Here is a 22,318-nt window from a genome sequence, read left to right as displayed (position 1 = left end):
AAAATATCAGCTCTTTAACTTCAAGAATAAGCAGGAGAAAATTTTTTTTTTAATATTCTTTCCTCAGACCCATCTATTTTTACATCAAGTTATCAGAGTCATGACATTCCCATTATGTTTCTGTACCCACAAGAGTCTGATTTAATTTATAAATTCTTAGTTTATTGCTTTCCCTCTAAGGCATTTTTAAGGATCATTAAGTCCTAGTATATGCTGATTCTAAAGTAAATATCATGTACAAGAAATACCCTTCTGATCACTACATACAGACACCAAGTTGGCAGAAAGCTTTTTTATTACCAGTGATTCAAATATTTGAACAAATGTTTGTACTTGCCTTTATTAACTGGCCAATAATATACCCCATACAAAAGTATTTTAAAACAACAAAATGTTGTTATAACATATGAGATAATACTATTGCACTTTATTGTTCATAATGGTCAAATTTCTCCTTTTGTACATAAAAAAGTATAACGCACAGACAGCCCTATACTTAAGCTCAGAGACTAGGAGAATCTTACAAATGATGTAATTCAAATCTTGCTACTATTCAAAGTCTGCTGTTCAGAAATCTACCTCCACTAAATAACTGGATTTTCAAATGCTTTGTATAGAGATTTTCACTGCCATGCCATTTGGAGGAGGAGAGTTTGAACCATATTATAACAGAAACTGACTTCACAGCAGTTTCTCAGGCAAACAAGCCCCATATACCCAAGCACTACATGCATTACTACAGAACAGAAAAGGTTGTACACAGATGTGTTCCCACCCATGATGGGGAATTTAACCGACATGAATCTAACAAATGAAAATAGAACTTTGTTTTTATCTCTAACAAAATAATTGCTGGCAAGTATTTTTAACTTTTCTGACTTAAACCACTGTGGAATTTCAATTATGAAATAATTTTAGTGACCATCTGATGAAAATCTTCCAATAACCAACAATTAAAAAAAAAAAAAGCAACAGTACAGAAGCGGTACAGTTCAGTTCTGCATAGGACTGTCCTGTTCATCTCACCAGATTGATCAGCCTCCTCATCGCATGCTCGTGAGAGCAAACACATTCACAGGGATCGAATCCGCCTTCTGCCATGATTACCCAGCTTGATTTAACTTGACTGTTTCAATCTAGGAGGAAGGAAAAAATATTATAAGGCTACCACTCAGAGTTTATCTTGAGGTATGAAAATTTCATATACTGTACAATTCATAATAGTTCTTTCAATTTAGTTATTTATTAACGACCTATAGCGATGAATTTATTACTAATCTTTGATGTGTTATGAATCTATACAAATGACTGTCTACCCCTTCTGCCATCAGACTGCATTCCCGTAAACACCATGGTCTTCAGATGCTCAGTCTGGCCCACACCTGTGAAGCTGATGATGCTACAGACCAACTCTGCTTAAAATTAAAGAAAATTAATTATTTAATTTTCTTAGCTCCCTATACTGTTACGGATTCACTGTCCCCTCCCCCACCAAACTTCACATGTTGAAGCCTTAATCCCCAATGTGACAGTATTGAGAGGTAAGGCTTTTGGGAGGTAGTCAAGTCATGAGAGTGGAGCCCTCAGGATCAGTGCCTTTAAAGAAGAGACATGAGGGAAATGACCTCTCTTCTCCACTATGTGAAGAAGATACAGCAAGAAGGCATCTGTCTACAAATCAGAGACAGGGTCCTTCACCACACAATAAATCTGCTGGCACCTTGATCACGGACCTCCGGGACTCCAGAACTGTGAGAAATAAATGTTGTTTAAGTCACCCAGTCTGTCAGATTTTGTTACAGCAGCCCAAGCTGACTAAGACAACTTCACAGCCTTTTATCCTACCAAGAAAGCCCTCTGAAAGAAAAAATGTTACCTAAATTGATATCCAGTTGTTTTTTTTTGGGGGGGGGCATGAATTAACATTAATTAACATGACAATGGACAGAAAACACCTGGGGAGATTTTAAAATATATGAATAACAAGTGAGAGGCCAAGATGGAGTACTACTGACACGTAAGACAGAATAGGACAGATCAATGGAATGACTCATAAATTAACTTAAAGGAATTAAGTTCATTTATTCATTTAAAAAAATTGCCCTGGCTAGTGTGACTCAGTGGATTGAGTGCTGGCCTGCAAACCAAAAGGGTTGCTGGTTCGATTTCCAGTCAGGGCACATGCCCCAGTAGGGGGCACACAAGAGGCAATCACACATTGATATTTCTCTCATTCTCTTCCTCCCTTCCTCTCTCTCTAAAAATAAATAAATAAAATCTTTAAAAAATATATTTAGCACCTGTGCTAGGCATCATGAGAAATATAAACGTGAGCAAACACTATAATAGTCCTTACCTTAACAATGTTCTCATTCTAACAGTGCAGACAGATACTAATCTAAATATTTTTAAAATTATAAATACAAATTTGTGAATGCTATAAAATTTAAATGAACCAAAAAGCTGCAAAGACAACCCACAGAATGAAAGAAAATATTTGCACTTATTCCACTTATTCCACTTATATGAAATATGTACAGGTCCTGGCCCAGTAGCCTAGTTGATTAAAGCATCTTCCCCATATGCCAAGGTTGAGGGTTTGATCCCTGATCAAGGCACACACAGAATCACCCAATGAATGCATAAATAAGTAGAACAACAAATCAATAATTTTTTTTAAAAAAGAAGTATCTACTGTAGGCAAATTCATATAGACAGAAAATAGAATGGTGGTTGCCAGGAGCTGGGGAAGAAGTGGGGAGTTACTGCTTAATAAGTACAGACTTCCTGTTTGGGGTGATAAAAAATTGTTTTAGAAATAGACAGTAGTGAGAATTTTACACCACTGTAAATATAATTAATGCCACTATATTGTATACTTAAAAAATGGATTAAAATGGCAAAATTTGTTATATAGTTTACCACAATTAAAAAATCACTCTCGTTATCCAGAAGTGGGGACCTTGGGGAGATATGGGGAGTGACTGCTAATTGATAAAGGCTTTCTTTTGGGGTAAAGAAAGTGTTCTAAAATTGATTGTGGTGATAGTCAGACAACTCTATGAATATACTAAAAATCATTGCATTGTACACTTTAAATGGTGCATTATATAATTTACATCTCAATAAAGCGGTTTGTTTTTAAGATAAAGGGTGCCTAGAAAGCATATACAGGTTCTAAACTTATCTAGGGAATCAGGGAAAATTTACTCAGAAAGTTAACTCACAGGTGAAAATGGAAGGATGCACTGGAATACAATAGGGCAAGGTGGAGTAGCAGGGGTGGGGATGGGGGTCTGCAGGGCATTGTAGACATAAAAGGAAAAGCAGTGCATGACGAAGGAACTGAAAGAAAGCCACAAAGTGCTGGAATCCAAACAGCAAGAAGAGTGGTCTGATATGAGACCAGACAGTCAAGGGGGCCAGCCACACAGGGTCTTCTAGGCCACGATACGAGATTAGGTCAAAAAGCAGTGTGAATCCCATAAAGGGTTTTATGCTGGTGTGTTTTAAAAAGACGACCTACACTAGGGGTGCCAAACTCGTTTTCACCGGGGGCCATATCTGCCTCGCAGTTGCCTTCAAAGGGCCAAATGGAATTTTAGGACTGTATAAATGTAACTACTCCTTAACTAGGGTCAAGGAGCTCGGTGCTGCAACTGGATAGAAACAAGGTGGTGGGCGAGATAAAACAAGGTGGAGAGCCGGATTCAGCCCGCAGGCCTTGTGTTTGCAACCTGTGACCTAGATGCACCATGGAAAACTGGTAAGAAGAGAAGCTAGAGTTGATATAAGGAGCTCAGTCAAATGCTCTTTCAGTAGGTCAGAGATAATACCATTACAAAAATACATTGGTTTGATGATAGAATATAAAATCATTGGGGGGAAGACAAGTTATTCCATAAATGGTGTTGGGAACAGCTGGCTCCCTACCCTCATTCTTTACACCAAAAGAAATTCTAGAACCATGAGTGATTTAACTTTTTAAAAATGAAGTCACACATACAAATAGTCAACTATACCATGAATTAGAATAATGTCCACAAACCGACCCATGATTTACCTGGAATTTAGAATATGATAAAGCCCTGGCCGGGTAGTTCAGTTGGTTGGGGCATTGTCCCAGTATGCCAAGGTTTCAGGTTCGATCTCCACTTAGGGCACATACAAGAAGCAACCAATGAATGCATAAATAAGAACAATAAATTGATGGGGTGTTTTTCTCCCTCTCTCTCCCTGTTCTCTCTCTAAAATCAATAAATAGAAATTTTAAAATAAGAATAAATAGGATTTTAAACCACAGACTAAGAAATGGCAGGATAATGGTCTATTATTTTTTAAATTGAAGTACGCTATACTTCAATATAAGGACTTCAATAAAGGACTAGAACTTAATAAGTGGTTAACACTGGATAAGAGAATGTAATTTTAGGGACAGATTTTAATTTTGTCACTTTTTAAACATTTCTTATCATGAATATGTATTCATGTATTAAGATTTTTAACATACAGGAAAAATTAACTTTAAAAACTCACAAACGTATAACAAGACAATGGGATACATGTAGAAAAACACATATCCAAAAAATAATAAAGAGGAGGATCAACAATTTTGGCAGCTAAAAATAGTAAGTTTCTATAAACCAGCAATATACTATAAAATAAAAAGACAGAATGAGGGGAAACCCTTGTAACACAAGGACTCAAACAGGGACTTAATTTACAGAGAACTCTAAAAATTAACATGAAAATGGCAACCTAATAGAAAAATGAACAAAGACCATGTTCACAGGAAAATTTATAGCCAATAAGCAAATATAAAACAGAAGTAGTACAAATCAAAATCTCTCTCTCATCTATCAGAAGACTGGTAAAAATTAATTTATCCAATTAACTTACGTATCCATATCCAAACAAGTATGCAAAAATTTTTTATAAGGATGTTCACTGCAATGTTTTTTTTAAAGATTTGTATTTATTTATTTTTAGAGAGAAGACAAGGGAGGAGAGAGGGAGAGAGGTATCAATGTGTGGTTGCCTCTCACACACCCCCTACTGGGGACCCAGCCCACACCCAGGCATGTGCCCTGACTGGGAATCGAACTGGCGGCCCTTTGGTTCGCAAGCTGGCACTCAATCCACTGAGCCACACCAACCAGGGCTGACTGCAACATTTCTTATAGGAGCAAAAAAAACACAAAAATCGTAATGCAAAGTGTTCATCCATGTGGTTCCAATTAAATAAATGTAGTATAAGTACATATGTTACAGCTCTTGTAAAGAAGGAGGCAGACTCCTATGTGATGATTTGGGAAAATACCAACTTATACTGAGGTGTAATCAAGTTGTAGAAGAGTCAGGGCACCCTACTTCCCATCTAAGACCTTCCAAGATCTGTTTTCCTGAACTAAGGGGATGTGGGGACTGAAAGGGTAAGTGGTGTTGCAGGTAACCTAAGATGAACAGCCTAACTCTCCGGAAATAGGAAACACCAAATATAAACCCTGACTACTTCCTGGTTTTGGCTGAGGCCACTCTGTGTCCACATCTTACTTTGAAAATTAATTAGGCTTCTTGTTAGAGAACTGACTATACATATCCAACACAGAAAACCCTAAAAGTAAATATAATCCAACCTTATATGTAGATAAAGTTCACCCTTGAAAGCCTATTTCTCAATTGTCTTTGCACAATGTCCGTAAGGGAAAAAAGGGCTCAGGCTATGCTGGTGTGGATAAAAGCAAGTGTCCACCTACAAATACTGTCCTTCCTTCCTCCCTATCTCTGCCTCCCGGGGCCAAGAAAATGTCAGTTGAAAATAAAAGACATTTTACTAAGATTTTTAAAAATAAAATTCAAAAACTAAAACACCTAACCAGTTCTGGAGCCTCTAAACACGGAAATGCTAAGAAAGTTCAGCAGGTCCACCAATAACACTGTTTTGTTCTAATGTTGATGAGAAGAAAAAAAATTTGATTCCAAGCAGGGACCACTATCTCTGTGGAGTCTGCACATTCTCCCCACGTCTGCATGGGTGTCCTCTGGGTACTCTGATTTCCTCCCGTGTGTGTGTGTGTGTGTGTGTGTGTGTGTGTGTGTGTGTCCCTGAGATGGAAGGGTGACCTGTCCAGGTAGGTTCCAGCCTTGCACCCCAAGCTGCTGGTAGAGGCTCGGGCCACCTGCTACCCTGAAGTGGAGTAAGTGGGTTGGAAAACAAAATTATCTTGTTTTTATTCATCTTTCTTAAATGTCTGTATAGCTCACATTTCAATGTCTAATGTTAGAAGTGTTTTGGGTCTTTATACTTGTATAGCAGTTTGATGATGTTTTTGTGACAAGAAATATACCATAGGAACTTAACTCTTACTTATATCAGAATTGGTTTCTTTATTCATTGTTTCACCTAAAGTTACAGTTTCCAAGAACCTATTGAACACTAAGTGAGGACTTACTCTACTAGCAAACTGACTTTTATGAAGAAAGGAATACTTGTTTCTGTAACCCATTAAAAAAAAAAAAAGCCTCTTAAGGGCAGGAACCTATCTTAGTCATCACATTGCAAACACCTCCCTCATTGAGTAAGCCACAGCGAGGAATAAATATTGAATTTTACAAAGGTTTTTCTCTCTGTATCTATATATGCCAAAAAAACATAAATCAACTAGAATTTTAGGGTTTACATCAGTTTTAATTAGCCTCTCCAGTAAAATGAGGAAATATATTTATAATAGGACATTCAAAACAGTGCTATGCTTCTATGAAACTTTCTTCATGTAAACTTGAACTGTTTTAAGTACTTTTCAGTTAATAGTTTCCACTTAAAAATACTGGGTTGGCCAAAAACTCCATTAAATTTTTTCTGTAAAGTGAAAGACACATTTTTCACTTCCACCAATAACTTTATCAATTTGGATATTTTGAGAATGTTGGCTATCTCCCCTACTGACTTCTAGTGGGTAGATGCTAGGGGTGCTGCTAAACATCTTTCAATGGATAAGGCAGCCCCAGAGCAAAGTATTATTTCTCCAAAATGTCAATAGTACCAAAGAAACTTCGCAAACCACTTTTGACATATTCAGTCAGTCACAGCACCTTCTCCATACAGTGCACAAATCTTTTTTCACATTTCAGTTGCATTTTTACCTTTCTGAAATAATAAAGCATAATATGCCAAAAATGTTGCATCTCTTCTTCCATCTTAAATATTAAGATGGCTGCACAAAAATTCACCTATTTTTTAAAAGATTTTATTTACTTTTAGAAAGAGGGAACGGGAAGTAGAAAGAGAGGGAGAGAAACATCAATGTGTGGTTGCTTCTCACATGCCCTCTACTGGGGACCTGGCCTGCAACCCAGGCATGTGCCCTGACTGGGCATCGAACCGGCTACCCTTTGGTTCACAGGCCGGCACTCAACCCACTGAGTCACACCAGCCAGGGCTAAAAACACTCACCCATTTTGATACTTTTTTAAAATGCATGATGATATGACAGCTGTCACAATACAATCTAACAAAATTGCTTTGAATGATGTTAAGACAACTAAGCACTACTGGAGCCATCGTACAAAAAAAAAAATGTTATAGACTTTTTGGCCAACCCAGCCCTTGATTTTTTTAAAAAAGAGTGCAAACAGTTTTCTTTTGGCTAGGACCTCAGAACAAGTGTCAATGCACAACAGCAGCTAAGCACTAGAGCAAAAAACTGAACCAATCCCACTTCACATTTAAATCCCCTGGTGCCCAGAGATGTAAGAAGCTGCTCTATCCTGGGCAAGACAGAAGTGAGTTACTCGATCAGAAGTCTGGTAAAGCAGTCTAGAAGAGGACCTGGACAGAAAGTAATTTAAAACAATGCTTTTGCCTTTGATGTTTCAGAGTTGTTCACCTCCCCAACATATATCCCTAATGTGAGAACAATGTTAAATAATACCTAGGGCATGAGCTTGACACTTGAAGACAACCAGTGTTATTGCTACTTGTTACAAAAGCCCTAAATCATAAACAAATGAACCATGCACTGAAAAAATTCATAAAAATTGAGGTTAGGTGATAGGTACTGGGGAGTTCCTACATAATTTTACCTTTTGAAAGTCTCCATAATAAGCATTTAATTTATATATCAGTATTTTCCTATTATAATTTTGTGATAGCAATCTGACTCTGAGCCTAGATTAAGCAACAGTTTATAGGTGACTTCTAAGGAAGCATAAAGATCAAAACAAGTGCATACATCTAAATCTCTCAAACCAGCCACTCCTACACAACTCTGAACACAGAAAAGCAGTGAAATAACGCACTCTGGGAGTTCTGTTGGGAGGGCAAACACAATTCCCCATATCCCACAAATCCGGGATTTTCTCCATCCACAACTAACAAACACACTTTCCTGGTAGAGTTCAACTGTAATAAGCCAGTTGAGTCATCCTGTTTCTACATGTACTGAGAGAATTTTCCAGGGCTGTTAACCAATTTATTGTCTGCTGTTAGAACCTTAAACACTCCAGCTCATGCTGGATGGGTTTAGTCTATATCACCGCTGGGGAGTCAAATTTAATTGCCTGGTTAAAGCTGTGGAAAAGGTGAAAAAGTAGATACCATACTTTTGTTAAAGCATGTTTTCTAGAATTATGCCATGCAACTACATGCTTATATATAGGATTGATTCCTTGGGAAATAAACTTCTTGAAAGTGGTTCTGAATTAGTCCAAATACTCTTAGCGAGAAATAGTAAAACAGCAAAGTTAATCAGTGGTATCTCCAAAAGCACACAGAGTAAAATGAGAAATGTCAACCTTCCCATTCCTCTCTCCCCAATTCTCCTCTCTTTCCCCAAAGGTACCACATACTTAACAGTCTGGTGTGAAAAATTCCAGGTGTTTTTATATGTAATTACACCCTCAGAAATATATACATACACATGTATCATTTTGGTGGGTTTCATGAGATTATATTACACGTCTGCAACTTGTTTTTCTCTAACATAAAAAGCCTCCTTCAATACATAAAGCTCTACCTCATTCTTTTTAATACTCCAAAATATGAACATTTGATTTTAGCATCCCTTTAGTAGAAATTACTAAGGGCCTTTCAAATTTTTTGTTAACATAATTCTGCAAGAAAAGTCTTTGTGCCCAGCCCTGACTGGGGTAGCTCAGTGGGTTGGGTGTCCTCCCACAAACCAACAGGTCGCCAGTTCAATTCCAGTCAGGGTACATGCCTGGGTTGAGGGCCAGGTCCCCAGATGCGGGCATGCTCTAAGAGGCCACCAATCAAGGTTTCTCCTCTCTCTCCCTCCCTTCCTCTCTCTAAAAATAAATAAATAAAATCTTAAAAAAAGAGAGAAAGAGAGAGGGAAAAGAGATAATAAATATTACAACCCAGTAAATAAGAAATGAATTCTTCTTTCCAGAATTTTCTGAACTCACCAACCCTAAAATGTATTTATTTATATTTGTATATCAAAATTTGACTCACAAATAAGGAAGAAAGGAATCTGTATTTCAATAAATGGTCCCAGGAAAACCTGCTAGCAATTGAAAAGGAAAAAGATCCAGCAGCAATTCTAGAAGACAATTCAGGTGAATAATTACTCAACCTTTGTGGAAGAATTTCTTAGGGATATATACAATGGAAAATATCAACAAATTTATATCATAAGTCTGTGTGTACAAAAAAACAATCCCAAAATAAGAGCAAAAGACCGAAGGAAAAAACACATTCCACTAATACGGTTAGCAAAGACATCTTAATAACAGAACATATGCAAACAGAGTCTTAAATAAATTAGATGTTGAATTTGAGATTACAAACTATAACTTTTATGACAATACAAATCCAGAAGGTAAAAAATGTTGATAGTCTCTGAATAATTTACGGAACAACCAAGAACTTTGAACAGTGGCTGGGTTAAATGACATTTAGCCATTAGCAATTACTAACTTTTAAAAATATAACTACAATGTTAATTATCACAACTAAAGAGTCCTGAACTTTGAAAAATCCCACTAAGTATTTTCAATATTAAAGAGATATAATGCCTGGGATCCAGGTAGAAATGATCCGGCCAAGGGGGAGATCTAGACAGAGTAAAACAACTGTTAGTTCCGTAACTGTTGAAGCCAGTTGATGGGTACATGGGAGTTCCTTTTACTACTCTGCCTTTCAGCATAAAAAATTTCAAATATATCTGTTATTTTAAAATATATTTTTATTTAAAAATAAAACAAAAACTCGCTGCCCCCCCTCCTCATAAAAACATGAGAAACCCAGGGCTCTTCTTGAGAAAGCAGGGATAACCAAGGCTGATTCAAGGTCAAAGGATGAAAATCTCTTTACTAAGATTTTAAAAAGCTGATTTATGATGAAATTTCCTTTTCAAGAAGCCTGCCAAATCTTTACAGTAATCAAGAGCAATATCAAAATTATTTCCATTTAAAAAATAAAAATAAAAACCACAGCAAGAGCAAAATACAGTACCAATTTAGAATGCATGTAATTTGTCTCTGTAAGACAGAAAATAGAGATGCTGGCCAATGAAATGGGGAACTCAGAAGAAACATTTATCTAAAAAGCATCGATTCTATTAATTAGAGCTCCAAAGTTATAAAACCAAGGAGGTGAGTCAAACGCTAGAACTGCCCCCCAGGACACTCACAGAGCCTGCACTTGAGTTCGCTTGGTACTCTTATTTTTTAGACTCATTCCCAATTATATCACAGAGGTAATTATTCACCTTTAAAAATAATGTTTTTGTAGAAATAACTTTCTGACCCCAAGTTTTTACCCAGTGGCCAATTCAGAAAACTGATCAACCAGATGAGCAGAAATATCCCAAAACTCTGGCTACCTTTCATATTAAACAGAGAGAACAAAATGTCTATCAACTCCAGTATTACCATAATATTATACTCTATACATACTAATGTCTCTAGTTGGGATTACTTTTACCAGATCACCCAACATCTCAATGTAATTAGGTGTTCAAATTCACTCATATACAATTATTTTGCAACATATTCATTTGCTTTATTCTTTTATCCAAAATGAATCTCGATCAAACATAGCCATACCTTATCATAGTTTATATCTGCCTGCAGCTTTACTACTTTCACATCCTAATAACCACCCTTCTGAGAAAGTCAAATCATCCCTGTTTTAAAATGAGTAAAATAGACTCACATAAGCTAGCATTCTGACCATGGTAACATGTCTGGTATGAGACAGATCTTGGACAGGAAGTCACAATGTAAATTCCTGACAAGGACTCATTCCACATCGGTCACATATGACAAACCATGCTAGTTACATCTGTTTCACCCTTATGAAGAAAACTTTAGAGCAGTACAGAAATCAGAAAACTGTCAACTGACTTCCTACTACTACTAATGGCATACTTTTCTCTTATACTACATTTTCATCTCTGATGGAAAGTGGGCAAGAATACAGATTCAAATCAATCAATCATTATTTGGTAAAAACTGTACTAAAGCTACATGTGGGAGAAGTTAAAAGATTTTTTAAATATTTAAATTTTGAAATAAATCCCATATATACCCTAAATGTCCAATTCTACGTGATTATGAATTCTCTGAATTCTATCACAACATTTTTTAAAAATTCAAATTAATAGTCAAGCCATTATAGTTACAAATTTCATACAATGTTCCTTACACTGATCCAATTAGGGGATCGTATATTGTTCCACCTAGAAACTGATCCAATTAGGGGATCGTATATTGTTCCACCTAGAAGTAGCTGTTTACAAGAGTAAAATACAGTAAAAATCATCTCTGAAATTCTTAACAAAAACTATTTTTACAGGATAACAAAAAACTTAAAGACTCTCTTTCAGAGGGCACACTATTCAAAAGGAAGAGACTACAGCAAGCTAAAAAAAATGGCAACAAAGTGTTTACTTTCCACAGGGTGGAATGGGGATGCATAGAGGAAACAAGGTCAGGAGAACAGAAAGTCTGTGCAAGATATCACTGTATAGACCATGTATAGATTAGAGGACCCTGCCCTCATTTATTCACCTTCAACAAATGACAACTTCACAAGTGGTACTCTAAAAACTCTGGGGATGCATCAGTTCTCACCCTCTCAGTCAAGGAGGAAAGAACTGAGGCCTAGAGAACTTCAGTGACTTACCCGAAGTCACGCAGCAGAGGTGGGATTCAAACCCGTGTCTTCTCTCACTTCTCCTTTCCTGAAAAGGACATAGCTAGTAAGTCCTCAGGGGACTAAGTAACTGGCAGAAGAGTTCTGAGGAGGATATAGAAAAACTAAAAGGCACAGCCCCTTCCTCCAAGAGCTGGTAATCAAGTTCATTATTAACTGTAATTAACTTATATGATAATAACAATTACATACCAATATCATTAACCAAAATAAATGTCACAGACAAATCAACTTCTGTGATAACTTTTGTGGTGAATGTTCAAATTCAAAGAAAAGAAGCTTACTCTTCAAGGCCATCAAGAATTTACTTAGCTCTTTAATTTCTCCAAGATTCTGCAGCACGGGACTCTTATTAAAGGTCCACCCAGGGGTTGTCACCATTTTTCTGGAAACTCCCAGTTACTCTGACCCTATTTTCCTGTGTCTTGGATATTACCTTCTTTCCTCAGTGACACTTTTTTTCCTTCTCAGTATTTGATCATATCTAGGAATCATTTTAGGCAATACTTGCTAAAACATCATGGAACAGCAGAAGAATGCATCTTAGATAAATGATTCAAGTTATGGCACTACTACTAAGAATGGATAAATTACTTAGCCTTTCCGTGACTTCAGTTTCTCTATAAAATGGGAGTGGTAACTGAAACTACTCATTTAAAAGGGTTGTTGCAAGGATCAAGTGAGAATTTGTAAGAGTGCTTTATAAACTGTAAAATGCTCTGGGCCAACTCAACTCTAAGCCCTTATATTTGAAATGTATCTTCAACCCTCAGCCCACGTTCTCTGTGTACTGCTTTAGAGTGTTTGGATTCCCCTGGGGCTCAGCTAACACTCTTGGGCATAAAAGAGAAAGGGAAAAAAGAAGTCTTCTGTTCTGAATCTTGGTCTCTTACCTAAGAATGTCCTGTCCTTCCCTGGCTAGTCCTTACTCCTGCACAATCTGAAAGATTCTCTCAAGGTCCAGGAGTAAAATTTATTATAAATAGTCAAATAAAGGGAAATCTTTCAATTGAATCATCTTTGTTTATATTCAACGTCATAACCCAAATTTTCACATTCAGAAAATGTTTTCTAAATTACTACTCAAGTACTTAGTAGTCAAAAAAAGAAAATTATATATGCATTTCATCAAAAAAAAAATAGTACTTAGTACTCATACTCTGAATTAAAACATTTAAGCTCCAGGGGAAAAAGCTGTATTTCATAAGTTTAAAACAGAAAAATTCAACAGAAGATGATATAAAAATTCCATACTATCCATACTATGTGACCCTAAATCACAGTGGATATAAGTTGCTTATAATTGTTAAGAAAACAGTTTTCAACAGCTCTATTACAAAGTAGTAGTGTCTTCTGAGATTGTGAGGCACATCTCAAGTGATGTTACAAGTTTATGAATGATTTACATCATTCAGATAAATCAGAGTGGAATCTGAACTTTTTTTCTCAGTATCATTCTCATTCACTTGCTTGCCTATATGACTTTTTGAGCAGAAGAATTATGGCTGCTGCTCTCCCAATTTACGTAATTCAGAGCCTCTCTCAACCATATTACAGCCTAGATGACATATCTGCACACAGATACACAAATGCCATTCATAACAGGAAAAATACTTGACTAGACTCACCATGATAAAGAAAGCAATGTCATTAAAAAAGGAAACTTGGACAAACACCACAGATTTCAAACGAGTCTGGTTTCTTCTACAATATTTTTGCTAAGAGTAAAAAGCAACAAAATACATACTATGTTAAAAAAATTAACTTGTTTAAAAAGTATACTGGAAGGTGAAACAAGACAGCAGCCAGAACACTGATCTCTAAGTATGGTGCACATACTATGAAGATACTTACTGAATCCCTAACTTGATTTGAAGTACCTTTCTTAGCTGTTAAATCTTGAAAGCGCTGCACCTACAACACTTGTCAATCAATGAGTGCAGTCAAGCAAAACCCAGCTTCATTCTGTATTTTTAGAAAGCTGAGACTCACATCAGTGCTTTGACCTAAGTTTAAAAAGGAAATGAAAATTCAGTATGAAAATAACCAATAAAAGGTCACTTTCTCCACAAACAAATGCATTGAAGTTGAAAGTGTTATAAATAAAATATAAACCAATATACACCTAAAAATCATTTTAGTTTAGAAAAATATACACTTTTCCATAAAGCTGAATTTATCTTACTTATTTTTTCATTGACTGATTTGAGAGTGACAGAGAGACATGAATTCATGGATTTGTTGTTCCGCTTATCTATGCATTCATTGGTTCATTCTTGTAGGTGCTCTGACCCAGGATCAAACCCGCAAACTGGAGTATAAGGAGGACACCCTAAATCCACTGAGTTACACCTGGCTAGGGTACAAAGAGTTGAATTTAACTTTAAAAGCAATACACATTTATAGTTTTAAAATTCAAACACAGAAAGGTTAAAAAGTAAATAAAACCGCAAAAGTGAAAGGTACTCCCCTAAGAGGCAACTTCTATTAATAAAATTCATGTAAATTTCCTAGGTATTTCCAGTATATGTATGCTGTATATACTAGGTTGAATTACTATTAAAATCACAACATTTCAAATCACGTCTTAAATATGACTTATTTTGTAGACTGGTTGCCCTAATCATTCAGAGCTTGAGTTAACTATTTAAAGCCATAGTCCATCACAATATGTATAATGGTGAAAATTGGAAACTACATTAATGGTCAAAGTTAAATGGGTCAGTTTATTAAAAATATCACTATCATCATCCCTTTAGACAATTTAGTGTCTTACATTGAGGTTTTTGTTCTAAGTACTATTAAGTTATATGTGAAAGATTATTACAAAAATTCTTTTTAGCAATGTACTGTTTTTTATAGGTACAGAATAAAGTTGAGATTTTTTTTCATTTATTTATCCCATCAACAAGCCTACAGATTGCCTAATTAGTTCTCCCCAACCTCATGGGGCCTCCCAAGGGAACAGGCCAGGCAGCCACAGACAATTAAATATGGAAGGTAAAGTGATGTCTCAATGGCTGTTTACAGAAGCCTAAGGTGGGTTAGGATAGAGCTCTAGTAAAGATGGTATGAGACCTGAGCCTTCAAATAAAAATAGTTAGCCATGCTTAAAGACCAGGAAGAGAGGAAAAACAAACAGTATTTCTCTGGATTCAGTCCCCCACAAAAATATCAATGCAACAATCAAATTTAACATTTTTAAAAACTCATTTGGAAAGGGATTTTACAGTGAGAAATTTATTCAGTTTATGATGATCCAATGGTAGTCCAAATAGTAAAACACCCAAATCAATGGAGAAAATGTAGGAAAAATACAAATAAGTGTACAAGCAGGCAGAAAGCATTAGATGGGCTTTTGGTGTGTGGAATGCAAGGTAACGTGCAGGGAGGAGAAAATACTCCAAATTTACTCTAAGCCTGGTAAGATGATTACTCATGACAACAAAGCAAAAAGACCTAAAAGTTCTTGCAGAATGTTTCTTAAGATCATCTCCCAGCTCTACAACTTCAGGCAAAAAGACCAACAAAACAACAGACTTCTTTAAGGATAGGATTAGAAATGGGACAGAAAGCTTGCCCTTAACAAAAAAAACATGGCCTGTCAAAACCAAAGTACTGCATATAGTTCTAAACAACGCAGTTCCAAGACAATAGGGTACAGTGATTAAGAAAGCAGGCTTGGGGCCTGGCTGGGTAGTTCAGTGGGTTAGAGTATCATCCCGAAACACCAAGGTTTGGGATCAATCCCTGGTCAGGGCACATACAAAAATCAAACAATGAATGCATAAATGAGTGGGACAACAATCTCTCTCTCAAATCAATAAAAATTAAAAAAAGCCTTGTTCAAATCCAACTTTCTGCCACTCACTATGTATCAGTCCCTTCCTTTATACAACGGGAGTAGCAATATCTACATCTGAGTTGCTCTGTGGTAAAATGAAAAACACAGAAGAGTTTTTTTAGCTCAGTACCTGACACAGTGTTCCTCAAAATGGTGGCTATCATTATTACTACTAAGAAGAAGCATTCTTCCAGGCAAAAGCTATTAAAATATTAAAAGACATTCTCAAACTTTGATGAGTATTAAAGTCACCTGAAGTGCTTATTGAAAATGCAGATTTCTGTGACCCATTCCTTCTAAGAAATAATTCTATGGATCTAAATTATGTGGGCCAAACATTAAGAATTATTGAAGAGAATCAAGGCACTGCCTTATAAAAAGGAGCTGAAGACTAAGGTTCTTCCATAAAGAACTGGCCTAAAATAGACAGTACATTCAAGAGGAATACAAACATATTCACCAAGTTCATTCCTTCAACCAACAATCATTGAGAGCCTAATATGCCGTAAAGAGGAAAGACAAGGTTCCTATCTGCAGAGTTTAATTTCTAGTATGGGAGACAGAATATAAAAAATAAGGAAATTCCTCTCTCCTAAGACCTCCCCTCAACTCCCAACCTTTAAAACCCTAAAGAGGAAGGACCCAGGACACCACCCTCCCTTCTGGGAGCATACCCATACCTCTCTTCCTTCTCAGGCTTGCATCTCCTAAACTCTAACGGTCCCCACAACATTTGCAACCAAGGGCGCAGCAGCAGCTGGTCCTGGGCTTACCCCTGAACCTGCCTCCAAAGACCCCTCTTCTCTGACTTCAGCGAGCCAAAGCAGCCCCGCCAAGGCTCTCTCCTGTCTCTCCTCCTATTCTAAGCTCTTCTTTATTTCACTGTCCGCAGCTTTAATACACTACTCTCAAAATCAAAATAAATAAATAAATAAAAATGGAAATTCCAAATAGTAACACATATTATATGGAAAGCAAGAGAATGGAGAGGTCAACGCAGGATGATCTCCCTGAAGACAAAACATCTGAACTAAGGCCTGAATTACATCATGGAATCAGTAGCAAGATCTGGGATAAGAGCAGTGAAGCAGTGAAGGATAAGGGTACAGCCAGTGCAAATGCCCTAAGGCAGGTACAACCTTGGCAAGTTCCACTGACAATGCTAGTGGGGCTGGAACAAAGGATGAAACTGACGTGGCCAGGCTCCGCCACAACCATCTAATGCCAGAACATGTAGTTCTTGGCAAGCTTTGGAAGATTTTGGATTTTACTCTGAATGTAATAGGAGGCTTTCAACAAAGGGGCAACATAATCTGACTTACATTTTAAAGGATCTCTTATGGTAAGAGGAATGAACCGTAAAACGCCAAAGTGGAAACAGGTAGACCAGCAGGTTACTGCAGTAGGTCTGGTGAGAGAGGGTGACAGTTAACAAAGATGGCAGCAGTAGAGATGGGAAGGTGACAGATCTAGAATATTCACTGAACACTGTAACTTAAGGTAAATCGAAGAAAAAGAGTTAAGTCACATAATTAGTAACCTGGGACTGATTTTTACCCAAGAGACAGATAAAGGTTTTATTCAGATTAAAAGGTTTTCGGTAAATTTATGGCTAATAGGAACTCAAATGGGTTATCAGCATACTTAGAATACTTTATACTACGTACTTATCCTTTGAAGCTGAGGTGAAGGGGACTTCCTTCTCTTTTGGCACCACCCATAAAGCAATGGACTGAATGGGCACACAGCAAGACTCAATGTCAATAAAACGTACTGAGTGGGACTTATAAAGTAAAATCTTTCAGGACCTTATTGCTGCAGGCACTGTCAGCACTGGGAGCATATTGTAGGTATGGAATAGAACTAAACCTCTACCTGACTCAAATCACTAAATTAGCAAAAACTTTTTAAAACTTCCATATTGTCAACTCAGGCTATTCTGTGCCTGCTCTTCCCCGAGTTAAACAAGAAAAGCCTTACTTTGTCACACAATACATATTAATTTCTTAAATCTTGTATCATCATAAATATTTGGGAGGAAATCTTTTAAAAGCACGATTTTAATTGTTATGGTATGGCAAACACGTAGTGATTATTCCCTAAAAGTTAAGGTCCAAAAGTCCATATCTAAAAAGGGTACAGAAAAGCGTATGTGCTTTTTCTATGTGCAATATGTAAATGCCAAAAAGCAGCCTGAAGGACATAAATTGCTGCAAATACTTTGGTGATCATTGGATGGCAGGCATATCGATGACTTTTCTTCTTTTGTGGTCACCTGTTTCAATCAACACTTCCCCCAATAATCACAAATTACTTTGTATAAGCAAAAAATTCAGTTACACGTTAGCATAAAAGGTTTAAAAAAAGAACTGCAAGAAAACAATTTCATTTGTCTCAATCAACGGGATTCCAACTGTGGAATTAAGAAGATCTCAACTGCCCACAAAGGACGAAATTTGTTAAGAAGAGGTTCATGTTATATCTACCCAAGAACACACCCTTTAAGGTAGTAGTCTAAATTCATAAGAACTGTTCCTGGGTTTAATAAGAGGCAATCTATTAGCACATACTTCTGTTTTTCCTTCTCACAGTTTATCAAAGAAACACCTCAATTTATGAGTCCTCTTGGAGGTGGGGGAGTGTTCTTTTTAAAAACCAAGTTAGGAGAAAAAGGACATCTGGTCTTCAGACCTCCCTCGTGCCCTCGAGGGGCACAGAGGGTGGCAGGGCTGGCAGCAGGCTACAGTACACTGCGTGGCCAGTCACCTGAAGTGGAAGGGAACATAAGCTTTCTGCCACCTGCACAAAACTGGGCAGCGAGAACACTTCCTAAGGGTCTCGAGACTCAAACAGCTGAGACAGTTTACTGCCGAACAAGTTACTGTAGGAATAGCTGCCAACGATTTCTCACAATAACATAAAAACTGGAAGTTCTCTCTTCAACAAACAGTTATTGCGTACGTAAAGCTCATCCAACTCTCTTGGTGCAAACCCAAGACATTCTCTTACTAGGGCCACATCTTCGATTTTGCAAACTAAGACAACCGAAAACATCCTGCTGACTTCTTTACAGCTAACAAACATCATCTGGGCTAAAATCTTACACGTAAAGAAAGAGCCGCTTTGGAAAACTTTGACTTTAAACGGCAATATGGGACTTCAGCTACTCCGGTAACCAGTCTATCGCATATAATCTGTTCCAATAAAAGGTGCTACCTCTTTACTGTCAGCTCTGGTTCCACTTACTGAACAAATAGAAAAAAAGGGAATCCTTTAAATTTGCAACACAATAAAGGATAAAAAGCTCCCGCTTTCTGGGTGGCAGCTTTTCTGTCTCATCCATCACAACAAAGGACGCATCCTAGCGTCTTCCTTAAACCCGGAAAGGGCTAAAAAACAAAGGTAAATGATATAGTGTGAATTGGTGGGTTTCTCCTTCCAGTTACGTACTCCTCTCTCTTCTTTTACTCCATTATACGCCTCCACCCGAATTGACTGTCTTGCCCTAAAAATAAAACCACCCTGGGCTACCGTCCACTTTCCGGCCAAGCCCCGACTCTGGTTTCCCGCAGAGAAAGCCAAATTGCAGGCTTTCATTCCTCGCTTATCTAACGAGGGGCAAGAGGGTTCGGCAGCAGCGGGTTTCTCCCGGTGCGGAATCGCCAGCCCGGCCGGGGAAACACCGAGCCCGAGAAGCAGCCCCTCTGCCGCAGCCACCGCAGTCCGTGAGAGACTGACGACCACCCCCCCACCCCCCCAGGAAAAACCGGGCGAGGGGAAGGTGGGCGGAAGGGGAGACACTCACCCGCCCAGACAACAACCAACGGGGCGGGGAGGATGTGGGCCGGGACCCAGGCTCGACAGAAAGACCGCCTGGAGTTTCCGGACGCTGCGGGTGCTGCTCCTGGCCTCTGCCTTCCTCCCCTCTTCTGTTTTGGTGCGACTGACCACGTCACTATAAACCACGAGACCCGGATCTACCCGCTTCCGCGGGCGGCGGCGCAACAGATTGCAGCGACTCGAGACCCCAGCGGCCCGTCGGCCGAGCATGCGCGCGCTCCGCGCCTGCCCAGTGCGTCCGAGGAGGCGGGGACGGAGGCTAGCGTCCCAGTATTTGTGCGGCGGAGGCCTGGCGGGGTTTACAGTTCCGGTTGAATGGGGTGAGGCCTCGCGGACGTTAAACGGCTCCACGTAGCCTCTGTTTGTCTTCGGTGGAGTGTTTCCTGTACTGTGCGTCCCCGCTTGCTTAAGCTGTTGGCTGTCCTCGACTGGAGTCTTTAGAATAGCAGTGGGTGGAGTTGGGCGCAGGTTGAGGTCTGCTGAGACAGGCTACCATTGCAGGAATTGTTTTTGATCACTTAGGGCCAGGTGAAATTGGACATGGAGGATTTTGTTTTGGGTACAAAAGTACGTCCAAAGTGGCAGTTAACCCTGACATATTTACACCCAGGAAGCTGGCTAAAATTAAGCTCAAAAGGAGTATTAAAGGGAGGATGTCATCGAAAATGACTTGCTGGTCCGGAGACAGTGGGGGACTGGAAGAGAAAAGCTGTGGTTAAGCAGTGAGCCTACGCCTTTTGATACTTTAATCTTAGGGGCTGGAATAAGGATACTATTTGTGGGATAAGAACCTCACTTCTTTATAGACCAAGTTGGTGCTCACTACTGTGGCCTCCTTAGTCGTGCTGTTAAACGTTTGGGGCCCAGGAAATTTCCCAAGTTGGCAAAATTTAAGGCTCTACTCTTAAGGTCCATGAGTTAACAAACTAAATAAAATAGGACCAGCGGTAAAAGCGGAGTTCCAAAGATTTCACAAACATGTCTCTTTACCTACCCTGCAGGAGAAATGAGAGTTAGCTGCCTTCCTTACTCTGACTCCGTGACTTCATCTACCCAGACTTCTCCCTCAGCTATGTTGTTAGTCATCCCAGCTAGCTGAGTCACTTTCAGAAAATTAGTATCTGCAAGAGCTTTTTAAAGTGACTGTTGAACAGAGGTAAAGATTTCTAGAAAAATTAAAGGTTTCTGGTAAAACTCAAAGTGTGTTCTAGTTAACAGATTAAAAGTAAAAGTCAAGCTTCTTGGCCCTTAATCTGCAGTCTTGAGCTCTATTTACTCAAATTCAGAGCACTTGAGGTGCAAGAGCTTGAGGTGGTGCAATCTAGTGCTCTAATGAAGTTCATGGGCTGACCCAGTAGCAGAGGGTCTTTAATCTGTAAACAGAAAGTCTGGTATGCTTGGGTGCACCGTGTGCACAAATGTGTTTGAAAACACAGCTGTGTTTAAGAGAACACTATGGTGCGAAACTAGACTTGACCCTAGCTGGTGTGGTTCAGTGTATTGAGTGCCAGCCATGAGCTGATGTGTCACTGTGTTTGATTCTTTGTCAGAGCAAATGCGTGGGTTGCCGATCAGGTCCCAGGTTGAGGATGTTCCAGAGGCAACCAGTCGTGGATTCTCTCACATGTCAATGTCCCCTCTCTCTCTTCCCCCCCTCTCTAAAATAGATAAAATCTTTAAAAAAATAGACTTGTGTGGGTTATTGCAAAATTAGCAGTACTTGCTTTATAAAGTAAATTACTGGAAAATCATAATGTTAGGATCCCTGGTACCTCAGCTTCCAAGATACCCCCAATGATTCTTGCCTCTTGAAATGTTCTAGCCCTTTGAATCAGGGGCACTCTGACCTGTAGAATACAGCTGAAGGTGTGTGACTTTTGAGACTAGGTCACAAAGGCTCTGATTGCAGCTTTCCACCTCATTCTCTTGGATGGCTTGCTCTGGGTGAAGATAGTCTCCATGCCACTCCACTCAAGCAGCCCTATGAAGAGGCCCAAGTGGAGAGGAACAAAACCCTCCACCAACAGCCAGCCCAGCACCAACTTGCCAGCCATGTGTGTGAACTACCTCGATTGGGTTAATCTTGCAACCCCAGTGGTGCATTGTATAGACTGCACACTGACCCAACATCTGCTTGCAATCTTGTGATAGATAGAAAGGGCCAGCTCTTCTAATTAAATGAAACAGAGTTTGAAAGGAATCCAGCTTATTATTTATGTCATATATTGTTACATTTTCTAGACTTTTATATAAATGGATTCATACAACATGCACTTTTATTCTAGTGTCTCTCAGCATACTTATTTTCAGATTTATCATTGTTTTAGTATCAGTAGTTCATACCTTTTGATTGCTGTGTAGCATTCTAGTGTATAGATATACCACCATTTGTTTATCTATGAACCTTTGGGTTCACAGATATGAACTTTTGGGTTCATAGATATGAACTTCTG

At 38.4% G+C, this 22,318-nt stretch overlaps 1 protein-coding gene across 4 annotated transcripts in view; it reads right to left on the bottom strand.

The window, feature by feature from the left end:
- The window catches only part of SMIM14 (small integral membrane protein 14), a 48,122-nt gene extending 28,020 nt beyond the window's left edge, over positions 1-20,102 (bottom strand). The window contains exons 1-4 of one of the 4 annotated variants that reach the window (XM_024573832.4): positions 19,831-20,102; positions 14,036-14,187; positions 12,152-12,209; positions 1,027-1,136 (exon numbers count right to left, since the gene is read on the bottom strand). In XM_024573832.4, the coding sequence (XP_024429600.2) occupies positions 1,027-1,101 (75 nt within the window). In that variant the 5' untranslated portion in view covers positions 1,102-1,136; positions 12,152-12,209; positions 14,036-14,187; positions 19,831-20,102. The remainder of the gene's footprint in view (positions 1-1,026; positions 1,137-12,151; positions 12,210-14,035; positions 14,188-19,830) is intronic. The other 3 variants (XM_045182658.2, XM_024573833.4, XM_024573831.4) reach the window with 3 other exon arrangements.
- Between the last annotated feature and the right edge of the window lie 2,216 nt (positions 20,103-22,318).

Source organism: Desmodus rotundus, chromosome 4 (assembly GCF_022682495.2).
Source record: "Desmodus rotundus isolate HL8 chromosome 4, HLdesRot8A.1, whole genome shotgun sequence".
Classification (NCBI taxonomy): Eukaryota; Metazoa; Chordata; class Mammalia; order Chiroptera; family Phyllostomidae; genus Desmodus; species Desmodus rotundus.
This window is presented reverse-complemented; position numbering and strand designations above follow the sequence as displayed.